Source organism: Geotrypetes seraphini, chromosome 1 (genome assembly GCF_902459505.1).
Source record: "Geotrypetes seraphini chromosome 1, aGeoSer1.1, whole genome shotgun sequence".
In the NCBI taxonomy this organism is placed as follows: Eukaryota; Metazoa; Chordata; class Amphibia; order Gymnophiona; family Dermophiidae; genus Geotrypetes; species Geotrypetes seraphini.
In genome coordinates, this window is record NC_047084.1 from 79,362,030 (window position 1) to 79,379,855 (window position 17,826).

The following is a 17,826-nucleotide window of genomic DNA, read 5'->3' on the forward strand; positions in this document are numbered from 1 at the left end:
GCTGTCGCCAAATTATAACTAAATCCTGTTACAGTAACAGACTGAACTTTCCAGCTCCACTAGTCTAAACCGAAAATACAAACTAGCCGTTTATACTATAGTTACCGACTAACGTAATCACCGCGCGATGGGCGCACTCAGAAATGGCGCCTACCTGCGCCTTTATGCTAGCGGGCATGCGTGGTGCTTGCTGGGTACGTTCTTCCGCTCTTCGCATCGTATCCCATTCCTAAGAGGCCTGGGATGACTCGGCATTAGTAAGCGCGAGGCCGAGGACTGATAGCCGGAACCGGAAGTGGAATACAGTGAGACAGCTGGATTTTTGTAGAGCCCAGAAAGCGGCATATTGAGCCAGGATATATAATTCGGAGCCCCAACGGGGACCGTGATATTCTCACCCCACCGTCCCGGTAGCTGCTGCCTTTCCCTCCAGCCTTCTGCGGTGGACCATGGTGGGTGTGAAGGTGATCGCCAGCGATCCCGAGTTTCAGCCCGAGCTTGGCGGCGCAGGATCCAGGCTCACCCTGGTTAAGTTCACTATGAGAGGGTAAGGAAGAGTTGTCTTACCGTGAAAGGGGAGAACCCAGCCTGCCGCAGAGACTGAGTTTTCAGTAGCCTTTTTCTATCTGAGCAGATTAGTACAATACGACGAGGCTTCCTTTCTTTAGCAAAGTACGGTTTTGTGGGAAACCGAAGTCATGTGTATGAATGGCTGAATTGTGTAGGAGTGTTGCAAGCTGGTCGGGTTTTTAGGATGCAACGAAGACTACGTGTGAAATGTATTTGTATGCAAAGCAATGTAACTATAATGGAAATCCAACCAGCATGTTCCCTTTGAAGAGCAGAGTTGTCTCCTATCGCACGGATGATGATGACATTACAAAATAGCTAGGAACATCAAAAGCAAAGTTGAGCTTAGACAGCTTCTACACTATAATTGTTAATGTTCATGGATTTTAAGTTAAGATTTTTTTTTTTGTTCTAATATATTAAGAAAAAAATGCAATTTAATGAAAACCCCCACCCCACAGTTCGCTAACCAATTGATGCATTAATATGCATTCTACTGGTAGTTCCAAAGAAAACAACAAAAAGGCACTTGTAATAGCCTAAATTCAGAAAATCTACAGTATGTTTATATTTGACAATTTCAATATATAAAAAGTGTGATATCTTATAGAGCAAAAACCATCCACTGGAGCCCAGATTTAATTGTGGCAGTGCACCCTACTTCTTTTCTCAGCGACTACTGCTTCACATTTAGTTGTAAGACAGACTTATTCCCACTATTAAGAACATAAGAACATAAGAAGTTGCCTCCGCTGAGGCAGACCATAGGTCCATCCTGCTCAGCGGTCCGCACCCGCGGCGGCCCATCAGGCCCATTGCCTGAGCAATGGTCTATACCTATCTATACCCCCCAATCCCTTTCTCTTCTAGGAATCTATCCAAACCTTCTTTGAAACCATTTAATGTTTTCTTGTCTACAACAGCCTCTGGAAGCGCGTTCCATGTATCCACCACCCTCTGAGTGAAAAAGAACTTCCTAGCGTTTGTTCTAAACCTGTCCCCTTTCAATTTCTCCGAGTGCCCCCTTGTACTTGTGGCGCCCCTTAATTTGAAAAATCTGCCCCTGTCTATTTTTTCTATGCCCTTCAGGATCTTGAAGGTTTCTATCATGTCTCCTCTAAGTCTTCGCTTCTCCAGGGAGAAAAGTCCCAACTGCTTCAATCTGTCGGTATATGGGAGATTTTCCATTCCCTTTATCAGTTTGGTTGCTCTTCTTTGTACTCCCTCAAGTACCGCCATGTCTTTCTTGAGGTACGGCGACCAGTACTGGACACAGTACTCCAGATGCGGCCGTACCATTGCACGATACAGCGGCATGATGACTTCCTTCGTCCTGGTCGTAATACTTAATATTCATGAAAAGTCACATCCCGTTAAGATTAATTCTGGCAGTATGTCCATTAGGGTAGCTCTTTCATCAGAAAGAAAATGAGGACATTTTTCAATTTCCATATATTTAAGGTATCTACTTGTAATATTCATGTTCAAATTTCACTTATTCTGTGTCAGAACTGTTCCTAGGGTGTTGTAGTACAAAAGCAGATGTGCAAGAATACTTTTCTCTACAAAGGGGGGAGGGGAAACAGAGCAAAGTCCCCACAAATGAAACGCAAGACAAAAAAAAGGAACAAAACTAGTGACAAAAAACCCAATGACATTTCTTAATTCTCAAATTAATCTTTATTGTAGTATGTTGATATAACACTCTAATCTTGGCATTGCTTCAGTAGGAGGGCTGCAATCTGTTGAACCACTAGGAGACACTGCTACCCTTTGTGTGTCAAGTAACTTGTGATATTGCTGAATCCTTATACCCCATTTCTGTTTCATGCCAGTTCATGAACTGTTTTGCAGTAGTTTGGTTACTGGAGAATAGGGTTGAAAATATAATGTGAAAATTGTTATTGTTTAGTGTAAGCGTTCCAAAACCTTTTCTGGAGAACCCCCAGCTAGTCAGCTTTTTAGAGAGATCCACAATTTTGTATGCAATGGAGATCTATTTCTTTAATATTTATTGCAAATATCCTAAAAAATCTGATTGGCTGAGGGTCTTCCAGGGAAGGTTTGTGAACCACTTGTCTAATATGTTGTTTTAATTTTGGTTTTGTGTGTGTTTTTTGGCAGATGTGGTCCTTGTTTACGGATAGCACCTGCATTCAATGCTTTGAGTAATAAATATCCCCAAGCAGTCTTTTTGGAAGTTGATGTACATCAGTGCCAAGTAAGTAGTGATTACCGTATTTTCACGCATATAACGCGCACATGGGTATAGCGCGCAGAAACCACGATTTTATGTACAAAAACTTTTGTATACCACGCTCACGGGTATACCGCGCATGCTGCCCGACTGTCCTTTCGTCCGCCCCGACTCTCCTCTGGCCACCCCGACTCTCCTTTCGCCCTCCCTGACTCTCCGTGCGCTGTCCCGACTCTCCGTTTACCCGCCCTGCCCTGCCCTGCCCCCCCCCCCCGGCAGGACCACTCGCACCCCCACCCCGAAGGACCGCCGACTCCCCGACAATATCGGGCCAGAAGGGAGCCCAAACCCTCCTGGCCACTGCGACCCCCTATCCCCACCCCGCACTACATTACGGGCAGGAGGGATCCCAGGCCCTCCTGCCCTCGACGCAAACCCCCCTCCCTCCAACGACCGCCCCCCCCCAAGAACCTCCGACCGCCCCCTCATAAATGCTTTTATTAGAAGCTTATGGCTTGCCCACTAAATATCCTCCCTTCTGGAAGACACAGCAGAGAGTCTAATAAGAGCCCACGAGAAGAGACTGTGCAGCGAACTCAAATGAGTTACTGTGTTCAGGTTTCAGCTGTGTCAGCGGCACGGAAAGTTACTGCCATCACTTATCTGTATTGATTGCTGCAGGGAAGGGCTGAATCGGGCTGTTGTGATGACAATATCTCATTCCGGCGCGTGTACACACACGCACGCAAAAATGGACACACGGGTAACCCTGAGTTAGGCATGAGCACTATAAAGACATGAGCACTATAAAGACAATGAGTTAGGCATGAGCACTATAAAGACCCGCGACCCCCCTGGCCGACCCCCACGACACCCCCACCCGCCTTCCCCGTACCTTTGTGTAGTTGGGACAGACGGGAGCCAAACCCGCCTGTCCGGCAGGCAGCCAACGACGGAATGAGGCCGGATTGGCCCATCCGTCCCAAAGCTCCGCCTACTGGTGGGGCCTAAGGCGCGTGGACCAATCAGAATAGGCCCTGGAGCCTTAGGTCCCACCTGGGGGCGCGGCCTGAGGCACATGGTCGGGTTGGGCCCATGTGCCTCAGGCCGCGCCCCCCAGGTGGGACCTAAGGCTCCAGGGCCTATTCTGATTGGCCCACGCGCCTTAGGCCCCACCAGTAGGCGGAGCTTTGGGACGGATGGGCCAATCCGGCCTCATTCCGTCGTTGGCTGCCTGCCGGACAGGCGGGTTTGGCTCCCGTCTGTCCGGCCAACTACCAAAGGTATGGGGAAGGGGGGTGGGGGTGTCATGGGGGTCGGCCAGGGGGGTCGCGGGTCGGCTGGGGGGGCGGTCGGAGGTTCTTGGGGGGGGGGGGCGGTCGATGGAGGGAGGGGGGTTTGCGTCGAGGGCAGGAGGGCCTGGGATCCCTCCTGCCCGTAATGTAGTGCGGGGTAGGGGGTCGCCGTGGCCAGGAGGGTTTGGGCTCCCTCCTGGCCCGATATTGTCGGGGAATTGGGGAGTCGGCCGGGCAAGAGGGCTTGGGCTCCCTCTTGCTCCGATCGTGGATGCGGGTGCGGGTGGGAGCGCGTGCGAGCGGTCGTTCGGGGTGGGGGTGCGAGCGGTCCTGCTGGGGGGGGGGGGGGGTGAATCGGGCGTCGGGCGGGGTGGGAACTATGTAAAAAAATTTTGTATACCGCGCGAGGGGTATGCACGGTAGGTAAAAACGCGTATAACGCGCGCATTATATGCGTGAAAATACGGTAAATGATTTATCATTTGCCTGAGAGCTGTCCACAGTGGAGGGCATTTTAAACATAATATCTTTCAATAAACTATAAAGCATGAAACATAAGAGTTTCTGTAGTACACCAATGAAAAAAATATTGTACAGCATCAACAGTAGTTCATGTAAACATCAGATACTGAAAACAGTAGGAATCACAGGCAGGGTCCACACATGGTTCCAAGGATTCCTACAATCCAGGGTAAAAACAAACAAAGAAAAATCAGAATCTTGGTACAACCCTTGTGGTGTACCACAAGGATCTCCACTATCCCCAATGCTCTTCAGTCTCTACATATCCTCACTCGGAACCTACTTAGATCAATTAAACATAAAATCTTACAGCTACGCAGATGACATCACCATACTCCTTCCCTTCGACCAACCAACCCCCACCGCAATAGACTCACTACACAAAACATTAGAAACAGTAACACAATGGATGAAAGACCACAAACTGAAGCTAAACCCTGACAAAACAAAAATCCATCTTCTAGAAAACTCCAAAGCCCCAATGTAGGAATGAGGCTTCACACACAAGGCTCAGAGTGGGATGAGGCGACATTAATGAATGGTCTCCCCCTCCCTTTTATTGAGAATCTTAGCTCCATTAATTACTTAGCTAATGCTCTGCAAGGTTACAATTTCATCATGCATTTACAGTGAGGATTATAGTAAGGTAACTCATTTGTTTACATATCTCATGTGCTTCTCAAAGCTACTATCTCACGTGACATGAATACATCATAACAGTTACAATAAAGTGATTTCCTTTGTATACACTTCTTTACTGTCTAAAATCTTACTATAGCATGTGACAGTCCAAAGGTTATAATGCATGCTTCTTAAGCACCTCGGGATTAGCCTTAAACTCAGTGCCTGCTTTTGCACGTAGGCAAAGTTTGATTGTTGCCCATATAAGGAATTCTTAAACAAGATAAGGGATAAGATAAAGGTAGACTTGGGTCAGGTTAATATGTGAAAAAAAGGGAGGGGGGAATGCCTCAGCATTCGTCACAAGGTGCTAGCATTTTCCTTGCTAATAGAATGTCAACGTGGCAGGGAATGAGAAAGGATCCATACTTCCTTCACAAGGCCTCAGATCCAAACAGTGTGCTGACCTGGCCTATGTGATCTGACCTTGCCCTGGTTCAGAGCTGCATCCCTTCACCCCAACCATAACAAAATTTGAAATAAACTCCATCACATACCCCTTAAAACCCCATCTAAAACTTCTAGGGTGAAGCCTAGACAGCATGCAACTACAAATCAACAAACTGTTCAGAAAGCCTTTTCTGTTATACAAAACCTAAGACATATCCAAAAATACTTTGATAAAACTCAATTCCAACTCCTGGTCCTGATATTAGGAATCCTACACTACTGCAACATCCTATACCTACCCTGCCCCGCCACCACAAAATAACTGCAAACAGTGCAAAACACAGCTCAGACTGATCTACTCACTGAAGAAATATGACCACATCACCGCAGCCTACTTAGACACTCACTGGCTCCTAGTACAAGCACGAATACTTTTCAAATTCTACTGCATTCTTTACAAAGCCCTAAATGGCCAATCTACTTAATCAATCGTCTAATTCATAAAAACTCATCCAGACCAAGGAGAACACAGACCCCCCCTTCACTCACCCCCCAATAAAAGGTATACAGCAAAAGAAAATGCATGACGGATTCTCGCTACAAAAGCAGAGAAACTAGACAACCACCTTACTGATTTGCTTACCTCAGCACCAAACTATCATGTTTAAGAAATTTATCAAGACAAGCTCATGATATAACCGGTTACTTCAGTCTATCTCCAGAGCCCAATTGTTCCAACCAAATAGCTAGCTTGTAATCTTCTGGTTATGACCAGAATCTCTTCTTATTGTAATCCGCCTAGAACCGGAAGGTATTGGCGGAATAAAAAACACCAATGTAATGTAAACAGTAAATTATCAAGGTACGGGAGCATACATAATTTTATTTGCTTGCAAAAACATAAATAACATTGAACTTGCCTAATGGCACTCAGATGGTCATCATGTAAAGAGGGAGCTATCAAAAAGAATTGTCTACCCTAACTAGGGTGCTCTTAATTCCAGAAAATTGGAGGAGTCAACAGAGCTTCGTGGCTTGAGTACAACTGTGAGAGATAGCTTTGGAAGTATCAGCATCGTGTAACCCCCATTCTCATGAAGCTCCATTGTTTTCCTATAGATCGGAGGATCATGTTTAAAGTGGGTTTTTTTATTTTACTAGCTCAGGGGTAGGCAATTCCGGTCCTCGAGAGCCGGGGCCAGGTCAGGTTTTCAGGATATATACAATGAATATGTATGAGATGGATTTACATGCACTGCAAATCTATCTCATGCATATTTATTGTGAATATCCTGAAAACCTGACCTGGCTCCGGCTCTTGAAGACTGGAATTGCCTACCCCTGTACTAGCTGATCACTCAACGTTGCCCAGATATAAATTCCCTTGAGGAACATTCACTTGAGGATTAACATCACACAAGTTTTCAGTTTCTGTTTAGGCTTCACTACACCACAGCTGCACTTCCTTATATACTGTTAAATGACTGTGTGACATCATTCCTGAAGCTAGCACCTCTCCTCCTCTCTGCCCCCCCTCCGCCTCTTTCCATTCCTCCCCTCCACATGCGCGCTCCCTTCTCTGCCCCATACCTCTAGTTGAAGTTGTTTGCAGCATTGCCCGATATAAATTCTCTTGGGTTTTGGTTTACATTCACTTGAAGATTAACATCACCCAAATTGTCAGTTTTCAGCTTCAGTTTAGGCTGCACCACACCACAGCTGCACATCCTTATATACTGTTGACAGTGACATCATTCTGACTGTGTGACATCATTCCCCAAGCTTCACACCATTAATTAAAGTAATATCTATCTTTTTTGATGATTTTTTACATGCCATCCCCCCTTCCCACCACCACAGTATTTTTTCCCAGCTAATAATTGATAATTCAATCAAGTTTGGTTGAAATCTGTCCATGCGTTTCGGAGTTATGCTGGAACATATATACTGTACATACATCCGATATTATGTATATATAGAAGATTTACATTTCTTATATATCGCTTTTGTTCAAAGCAATTTACATTCAGGTACTCTAAATATTTCTCCCTAACTGTCCTGGTGTTTGCATCAGTTGATACTATGTTGTTCTTCTCAACTTGTGAAATATTATAAACCAGGAAGAGTTCTTAATTCTTCTTGGCAGTGAAATATTATAAACCAGGAAGAGTTCCTAATTCTTCTTGGCAAGAAAATTCAGGCTTTAAGTACTTTACAAATGTTTTTCCAATAGCTGTGAGACATGATTAAGAGTGCAGTCACAGGCACATAATATGGAGTATATTATGCATGTTTTTACCTGTACCCTCCTTAGATCTGTGGTCAGTGTGAATAATAAATATTTTAAATATATTGTTTTAGCTATAATATAGTAGCTAGCTCCAAAACATAAACCTATTGCTGATATAGCTCCATTGTCCCAACCAAAGTTCAAGAGCAGGAGAGGGAGTTGCATCCTTTTTATAAGTCTTCTGCTGCTCCTTTAAGCCCTACAACCTACCTCTACTCCTATCTGTACCCCTCAATCCCTTTGTCCTCCAGGTACCTATCCAAACCTTCTTTGAAGCCCTGTAACGTGCTCCTGCTTATCCTGCTGATTCTGTCAGAAGTAATTGCTGCTTTTTATGGGGACGGGCGGGGATGGAGGTAATTCCTTGCGGGGATGGGTGGGGACGGAGAGGATCCTGGTGGGGACGGAGAGGATCCTGGCGGGGACAGGCGGGATTTCTGTCCCTGTGCAACTCTCTACTAGCGGGTTTAGCGCGCGCGCCTTTTAATCACGCACTAACCCCCTGTGCTGGCCAAAAAACTACCACCTGCCGGTGGTTTACCACACACTATTACGCGCATTAAACCTAGTGCGCCTTTGTAAAAGGAGCCCTTAATATAATCCTTATATGATAACATAAGAACATAAGCAGTGCCTCTGCTGGGTCAGACCATCGTGCCAAGCAGTCCGCTCATGCGGCGGCCCATCAGGTCCAGGACCTGTATAGTAATCCTCTATCTATACCCTTCTATCCCCTTTTCCTTCAGGAAATTATCTAATCCCTTCTTGAACCCCAATACCGTACTCTGTCCTATCACACCCTCTGGAAGCGCATTCCAGGTGTCCACCACCCTTTGGGTGAAGAAGAACTTCCTAGCATTGGTTCTGAAACATTGGTTCCGAATGCCCTCTCGTTCTTGTAGTTTTCGAAAGTGTGAAAAATCTGTCCCTCTCCACTTTCTTACCATTTCCGTGGGAGCCGGCCTTCGGAGAGACTTGGGACGCGGGAGGGGCTGCCGCTGAGAAGGGCTTTGGTGGGGGAGCCAACCAGACCGCGAGTGTGGGGCCGTTGTAAGCGCGGATTGGTCAAGGAGCCGCCGCTGCCGAGGCTTTGAAATTGCTCTCCCACCGTCACTCCCCCCCGCCCCGGCTCTGCCTCTGCCCCTGCCCAGGTTCAAAAGCAGTAGAGGTGGTCATCTAGCACCCGTTAATCTAACGGGCTTAAACACTAGTTAACTTATAAACCCCCTCTTTTACTAAGGCTGACGTGTCCATTATATTATATGGACGAACCCTGCTTCCATCCCCGTGGGAGTCCCGTTGGCTAGAGGGGGTTCCCCATGGGAGTCCCGTGGGCCAGAGGGGGGTCCCTGTGGGAGTCCCGAGGGTTAGGGGGGATTCCCGCAATCCCCATTCCCGTGCAGACCTCTACCCGCTAGTGCAGCTTCGTAAAAGGAGTCCTAAATCATATAAAAAAGTTTTTTCATTGTTTTATGAAATCTTTTGTAATTAATTTCAGTTCTTATTTGAACAGTTCAGTTATTCCAGATTGTAGGAGTTAAACTGTTGTTTATATTGTTCTCCTCTAACCTAAGGTTAATGTAATAATAAAGTACTGCTCCGAAGAGTATTGAATATCCTGAATGCCACAGCACAAGAACTTTCTCTTCCTTCCAAAAAGCACATAAGTTGATATTCTAAAAATACTGAGCTCCTAAATTTGTCCCCTATTTTCAACTAAACTTAGCCCCGGATGCACTAAAAACAGTTGCTCTAGCTGAGTGGGTCGCTGTGGGCCAATTCATTTAACAATTTGTAAATGGTGATCGATGTACGACGGACTTTACATGTAAACATTTTTTGAGGCAATCTGTGACTATGCCCCTGAAACAAACAAAAAAAAAAGAGGCAGGAGGGATGCCCACTCCCTCCTACCTCTGCCACTCGGTTCCCCCTTACCCTTCCTCCGCCCCGCCCCTATACCTTTAAAAAGAAGCTAACATCAGGAAGGATGCCTAGTCCCTCATGCCAGCAGGTCTGCCTCTTTGAAATGGCGGGCCTTCCCCTTCTCAATGCATCCTGGGATGTATGGGGAAGGGCCTAAGGCCCTGATTGGCTGGTTTAACGATGATCATTAGACAATCAAAGAGTTTAGTGCATCCAGGTCTCAGATGAAAATTTAGGCTCCTAATTTTAGGAGCCCAAAGGTTATGCTCTTTAATTTAGGCTCATCATTTATTTGCCTAGATTTAGAGGCCCTGTTTAAGTGTCTAATGCAGAAAATAATTGCTACATTCGTAACTCCTTTCTCTGATCTAAATTTGCCCTTCTCACCAACCTCATTTGAAGCTTCTAAATGTAGGAGCTTAGTGAAACTAGGAGTCCAAATTTTCATAGGTCAAAGTTAAGAACCTGAACCCCATACATAACAGAACCTATCAAAGTGAAATTATATTAAGTCTGAGGTTTAATATTTTTGCATTTCAGGGAACTGCTGCCACCTGTAATATTACTGCAACACCTACGTTTTTCTTCTTTCGCAACAAAGTAAAGATTGACCAGTATCAGGGAGCTGATGCCGCAGCACTAGAAGAAAAAATTAAACAGCACCTTGAAAATGACCCAGGAAACAACGAGGACGTGGATATTCCAAAAGGATATGTACGTAGTAGTTGAGAATTCCTAGAGAAATTTGTGGGGGAGTTCAAACATGCAAAAATCATCAGGTAATCTGCTAAAATGTTGAATATAGTCCTTCCAAGGTGTCTAATTCTATAGCTGAGAGAGAAAACACAGACTCCACCCTTGAAGTGCATATTTTAAAGACATATTCATAGCAAAAGGGTTTAATTTCAAGTTCACCTATACAGTTTTGAGGGACAGTTTTTTTTATATTGATTATACAATTAGTGGTGGTGTGGTTAAAAAATGGAAAAGAAAAAAATAGCAAAGATCACGATGGATCACAGTGTTAAAGGGGCGATTGTAAAGACAATTATCATTTATATCTGGTAAGTAGATAGCAAGAGAAAGTATATAGCTAAAAAGGTAAGAGCAAAAAAAGCATGAAAGGTGCCAGACTTAACTGAGAAGAGAAATGGCAAATGTCAGGAAAGGTATTGAACACCATGTAACAAGATTTTTATTCCTGGGCAGTAAGTGTAATTTCTCATGCCCAAAAAGTATAGAAAATGTCTGTTATTTCCTTAAAACTTTACTTTGGTGATCAGAATAATCAAATTTTGCAGTTTACCTATTTAAAGCATGACAGTGCTAAATTTTCATCTTTTCATTCTTATAAAGTCATAAAAAGTAACATATCAATTATAAGTAACATGTATTTATATTAAAGTTCTACAAAAATGACCACAGAAGATTTAGAAGCAAGTAGTTTTTTGCGATTCTATATTGTAAGTCACTTTCATGAATCAGCCCCCAAATGTAGTCTCCCATCATGTTCTCATTATATTGTACTTGATAGCGGCGTTCAAAGTCCAGTATATCCTGATAGCAAGGTGAGTGTTTCTCCTCTGAGTATTCTCCCATGTTCTCCTTGAATCTCTCAAGATAAGCATTAAGGACATGGACTTTGAGAGACATCCTACAGCCCATTTTACTGTAATTCTTCACCAGATTCTCAACCAGCGCCAGGTAGTTTTCAGCCTTGTGATTGCTCAGGAAGCCCCAACCACTACGACAACGATTCCAAACTGCTTTCTCCTTCCTAGTTAGCTTCTTGGGAAATTCCTTGCACTCCAGGATCTTTATCTGTGGTCCGGTGAAGGCACCAGCTTTGACCTTTGCCTCGGACAGATTAGGGAAAATGTCTTGAAGGTACTTGAAGGCTTCTGACTTCTTATCTAGAGCTCTGACATTTTCATTGGCATCAGCACCTTCTGGGGGGTCCCATCAGTGGTTCCCATTTGACTTTGTTTCTCCCCACAGAGAACTCGGTCTGTTGTGGCCAGTCCTGCCTTGGTAATGTGGCTCTGTGACCCTGCTGTCCCAAAGGCAGAGATAGCAGGGAAATTTGGTAAAACTGTTTTGGATACCCATTAGGGACACACCGGAAGGGCCATTTGGATACCCATTAGGGACACACCAGTAGGAGCCATTTGTATGCCCATTAGGGATACACTAGGAGGGGCCTAAGGCCCTGATTGGCTCAGACACCTAAGGCCCTGCCACTATTTTGAAGTCTCTGATGACCTCCCAGCCGTACTCATCATACTTCACAGTGCCTAGTAAGCCGGTGGAAGAGATGGGTACTTGTTCCTGATATGGAGCAGCATGGCTTTGATGCTCCTGGATGAACTGTCAATGAAGAGAGGCTACTCTTTTGGGTTTTAGGCGATTTTCAATTGCTTCAAACTGGTCACATTGTGGCAGAAGCAGAACCCATCTTGATGGGTAAAGAAGATGAAAAAAGCTTGATGATGCTTCCTCTAATCTGTGACTTACATATTTTCATCTAGTAAGTTCCACTTCTTGAGCCTGGGCTTCAAAAGGGCCCCTAAGTTTTTCTCAGCTTGGAATCAATCTGGAATGTTCTGCAAAAAAAATGTAAATTTCAAAATATCAATGACCTGGTCACAAAAGCAAAATTTGAGGGGAACAATTGATTATGCCACAAAAGTATAGAAAAAGGCTATCAAAAATGAACACTTATTACCCAGGAACAACAACAAAAAAAAATTTGTTATATAGTGGAAGAGAAGGCAACAGAACAACAACAGAGAGAAGAAATATGAAACCTCTATTTCTGTGCAGAACTCTGCAGAAAAGCTTGGAATTGGACCAGAGTTAAATGTTAGAGAGGTTATCCTTATGTTACTAGGTAGACCCCCAACCTATTTACAGGAGAGGATGTCAGTCTGGAATTAGCAAAACTGAAAAGTAAGTCGGTGAAACCTGATGTTAAGATCCTCGAGAAGTTTAGAGAGGTGCTGGAAGCAAGTTTCATGTTTAATAAAATTTTGATTAAAACGCATGATCAAATATTCAATGTGAGGTACAAAATATAAAATAGAGTATGAGAAACATTATTTGGGGGGAAAAAATACTAAAACGTAGACTAGTACAATAACAGGAACAAGAGGAAAGAGGGTGGAAATACAATTCTTGAGGAAAAGAAAACATATAGGGAAATAACGATAGGTGAAAGTACTTGTAACCTATTGACCTTGTAGCTTGGCTGTTCTAATGCATCTTTAAAAAGACAGCATTTTAATTTACCTTTAAATCCATCTAGAGTGTTTTTCTCTCTTAGCTTTTACTGATCGAATTCATCTTTAAAAAGAAAGCATTTCAAATTACCCTTAAATCTATCTAGATTAGTTTCTTCTCTTAGGTAAGTGGGTAGTGAGTTCCATAGATGGGGGGCAGTCACAGAAAAGATTGTATCCCGTCGGGTGTTGATGGTTTTTAAAGAAGGGATTGAGATCTTAATGTCCTGGATGTGTTGTTGGTTGCCGAAGACAGGAGTGATTCCAGAGGGCCAAAAATGAGCAAGTCTCTTAGAAAATTAGAAAAAGGTTGGCTAATAGCTTGGCATCGCACTAGAATAATCAGTGTGTCTAGTGGTCTTGAACGCTAGCTAGGTCTTGTATCTGAACTAACATGTTGCTTGCAAAAAACTGTCAGTCATGTTTTTCAACTCCACCTTCTTCCCAGGAAGCTGCTCCTGCCCCTCGGTTTGTACAAAAGCAATCAATCAATCAAGAAGCTCTGTAATAAAAAGACATAACAGGAAGGAGGAAAACAGGGAAAAATCCCAGACACAATTTTTTTCTGCTCTATAACAAATATAGAAAATAAACATAACATTCAAACTTGTGCAACCAGCACTAATTATTATGTATAGTTACTCGCATGACCTGCTATCAAGCAAAGATTCTAATTTGGCGAATTATCAAATACTGTATAAAACAAACTTGGAAACTTGTCACTAACTCCTTGATATACAAATCTATTTCCTGTATATTCATGTGGATATCCTGAAACCCTAACCAACTGGGTTTTCCCCCAGGACTGATTTGGTTTAGTGCCTTGAAGTAAGCAATGAGCATGCAAATTGGTGTGCTCAGAAAGGATGCATACCATTGCAGTACTCTGCTGCTCATTGCTAAAATGTTTTCTTTCCTGTCTGTGTGTGTGAACAGTGATTGACTTATGCACTGACAAAAAGGGATCCATATGACTTAATTGGTATGCAAAAATACAATGAGACCAGAACAACAGAACACGACTGCAGTACTGACTTTTGTTATTATTGGGTTCTGTTGTTCTGGGTTTCTTTGTATTTTTGCATACCAATCAAGTCATATGGACTCCTGAGGAAGGCACACTTATGAAACACGGATTGTGTTGGGTCCTTCTTGTGATCATCCAGGTACTTTTTATTATTTATTTTTATCCACTTTTCTTGTTTGAAAATTTATTTTGTGGATTTTATTTGCTCCCCCTTTTTTGTGCTGACAAAAAAGGGAGGTAGTTTGAAAAAGAAAATCTGCTTGATCTGCTTCTCTCCCCCATGTCCCCGACCTGACAATACATGAAGAGCCCTGATTGTAATGGATCCCTTTTCCTCCCATCCCCATGATAGGTTCTCCCACTCACATGAGAAAGTAGAAAGGTAGGAGCAATGGCTACTCACTTATGCTTCCGGTGCCGCTGATCGTGCATTGGAACACCCTACTTAAGGGTTCAGCCTACCAAATAAGAAAAAGATTACCTTATTTGGTAGACTGACATCTAGTGATGCATTGGAATTCACTGTTAGGGGGACAAGTGTCACCATCTTGAATGACTTATGCTTTTCAACTTTTTGAGGTGAGTGGAGAAGGTCCGAGGGTTTTGAGGGGAGGTAGATGCTCTAGACTACCAGAGATTAATTTTTTATGTCAGGTTAGGGAGTCCACTAGACTACCAGGGCTTTTATTGTGTTGAGAGGAAGGGTCCACTAGATCATGAGTTATCTGAGGTGAACTATCACACTTCCGTGTTCTCTCTAGAAATATTTGTTAGCTAGGTGGCAAGAAAGAGTACATAAGAATTGCTGCTGCTGGTGGTCCATCATGCCCAGTAGTCCACTCATGCAGCGGCCCTCTGGTCTAAGACCAGCTCCATAGCCGAGACTAGCCCTATCAGCGTATGTCCTTGTTCAGCAGGAACTTGTCTAACTTTGTCTTGAATCCCTGGAGGGTGTTTTCCCATATGACAGACTCCGGAAGATTGTTCCAGTTTTCTACCACTCTCTGGGTGAAGAAGAACTTCCTTATGTTTGCATGGAATCTATCCCCTTTCAACTTTAGAGTGTCCTCTCGTTCTCCCTACCTTGGAGAGGGTGAGCAACCTGTCCTTATCTACCAAGTCTATTCTCTTCAGTATCTTGAATGTTTCAATCATGTCCCCTCTCAATCTCCTCTGTTCGAGGGAGGAGAGGCCCAGTTTCTCTAAACTTTCGCTGTACGGCAGTTCCTCCAGCCCCTTAACTATCCTATTCGCTCTTCTCTGGACCCTTTCGAGTAGTACCGTGTCCTTTTTCATGTACCGCGACCAGTGCTGGACGCAGTACTCCAGGTGAGGGCGCACCATGGCCCGGTACAGTGGCATGATAACCTTCTCTGATCTGTTTAATTCCCTTCTTTATCATTCCTAGCATTCTGTTCGCCCTTTTCGCCGCCGCTGCACATTGCGTGGATGGCTTCATCGATTTGTGGATTAGAACTCCCAAGTCCCTTTCCTGGGAGGTCTCTCCAAGTGCCGCCCCGGACATCCTGTATTCGTGCATGGTTTTTTTTGTTACCGACATGCATCACTTTACACTTATGCACGTTGAACCTCATCTGCCATGTTGATGCCCATTCCTCGAGCCTGATTATGTCAGGTTGCAGATCTTCGCAGTCCCCCTGCGTCTTCACTACTCTGAATAACTTTGTATTGTCCGCAAATTTAATCACCTTGCTCATCGTTCCTATGTCCAGATCATTTATTAAGAAGTTGAAGAGCACGGGTCCAAGCACCGAGCCCTGCAGCACCCCACTGGTGACGCTCTTCCAGTCCGAGTATTGTCCATTTACCCCCACTCTCTGTTTAGCTGGGAATGGGAGAGGGATGCTGTGTAGTATTATAACATTTTTCTGTTAATTTAGTCAGGTGGTCAGTAAAATCAGCTGGGTGGCTGGCTTATATTAAGTGCTTAGTTTATTGGTCATTGTTACCCTACTGTTCTGTATTTTAAAAAAATTTTCAATAAAGATGATTGAACTAAAAAAAAAAAAAAAAAGTTCCTAAGTAGAACAGTGTCTTTCACTTCAGTTGACTCTTCAGTCAAGCTGTACATCAACCAACTCAGACTTTGTATTATATCCCCATTGTTGCATTCAACCTGTCTGTCTTCTCCACACTTCTTTGCAACCGTAAGGTTTAGGGCTTCTTTTACAAAGGTGCACTAGCATTTTTAACGCACGCACTGGATTAGCGCGCTTACCGAAAATCTACCGCCTGCTCAAAAGGAGGCGGTAGCGGCTAGGGCATGCGGCAATTTAGCATTCGCTATTCCGCGTGTTAAGACCCTAGCACGCCTTTGTAAAAGAAGCCCTTAGTTAATTAACCATATTTCCATTGAATTAAATATTGCCAGCGCTAAGAATAGGACTTTGTCTAGGTTGTGTTTTGCATAAAATACTTCTGTGCATTTTGCAGCCATGAAAGTGTGATGTTTTGCTGTGTGCTTCCACCTGCTCTAGCAACACCCCCCATCCCCCAACTCTGGATTACCTATGTGGGCACCAGCATCAACTATTGCTGGTGGCCACATAACTTCTGGGGAACATCCCAGATCCGCCATTGGACTGAAATGGTTAACGGCTCTGCTTGGACAGTGCCTTGTTACAGCAAATGTTGAATAACTCCTTGCTGCTTGCTCTTACATGGTTAAATCTTTTTTGACTGGGCTCTGTCTTCCTCTCTGTTCTTTTGCCACTTTGGCTAGATGAAAATATTAAACTGCTATATTTAGGCCATCATCTCTTATGTTTTACCCACCTGCTCAACATATTTCTCCCAGACATATTTAGTTATAATGTTGGCTTTCACCCCTTCCAGTAGTAGGCCATTTGAGGCCTCATTAGCTTGATTTAAGTTTTATGGGACCTGAACTATAATCCAATATTCAGATCCCTCATGTCTTAAAACCAAAGTTTGTAATAGCTCTAACAGCTACGCAAATTAGAAAGACTGTTGCTGAAACATCCTGCCGGCTGTTGTTCATTGATTCTAGACTAGGAACTATGGCCAATCTATTCAGGTTGCCATGGTGCTCTTGGAAGCTGATGTGGTCACATTGCTGCTGTCAGGGTTGTAACCATAGCAACTGTGTTCAGGCAATCCTAGTGTTCTTGGAAGCCTTGTGCAGCAGTACTGTAGTACTTTTCCCCCTAAAAACCTGTAGATTTAAAAAAATGTAAAAATCTAATCCTGCCTCTGACCCTGTTTTTCATCCAAGGATAGAAATATGCACATTGTTGATCCCTTGGGTTGGGAAATTTCTCAGCTGTTTACCAAGGTAATCCTCGCTTTTATCTTTCCAGTTTTTATTATATTGACTGGTTCCCTTGAAGTCCATCTGCATTGGTACAAGATCTACACCAAAAGCCCTGTAAGGGCATAAATATGTATGCTTTAGAAAAATGGGATCATAAGAGACATTGAAACTTCCAAAGGTATAAATAATTTGTACAAGAAACAAATTTCCATGGGGTTGACATAGGAGCATTATCATAAAATTTATTCTCAAAAAGAGTGGTGGAGATATGAGATGACCTTCCAATCAAAGTACTTGATACAGAGATGGAATCATTCTATAAAGTAGCATTAATGTATATATACTAGTTCTGTGC

At 43.7% G+C, this 17,826-nt stretch overlaps 1 protein-coding gene across 1 annotated transcript in view; it reads left to right on the forward strand.

The window, feature by feature from the left end:
• The first annotated feature begins 281 nt into the window (after window positions 1-281).
• TXNL1 (thioredoxin like 1) overlaps window positions 282-17,826 on the forward strand; it is a 96,500-nt gene continuing 78,955 nt past the window's right edge. Inside the window, exons 1-3 of the mRNA XM_033933943.1 lie at window positions 282-547; window positions 2,695-2,791; window positions 10,412-10,585. Of these exons, the coding sequence (XP_033789834.1) occupies window positions 450-547; window positions 2,695-2,791; window positions 10,412-10,585 (369 nt within the window). The 5' untranslated portion in view covers window positions 282-449. The remainder of the gene's footprint in view (window positions 548-2,694; window positions 2,792-10,411; window positions 10,586-17,826) is intronic.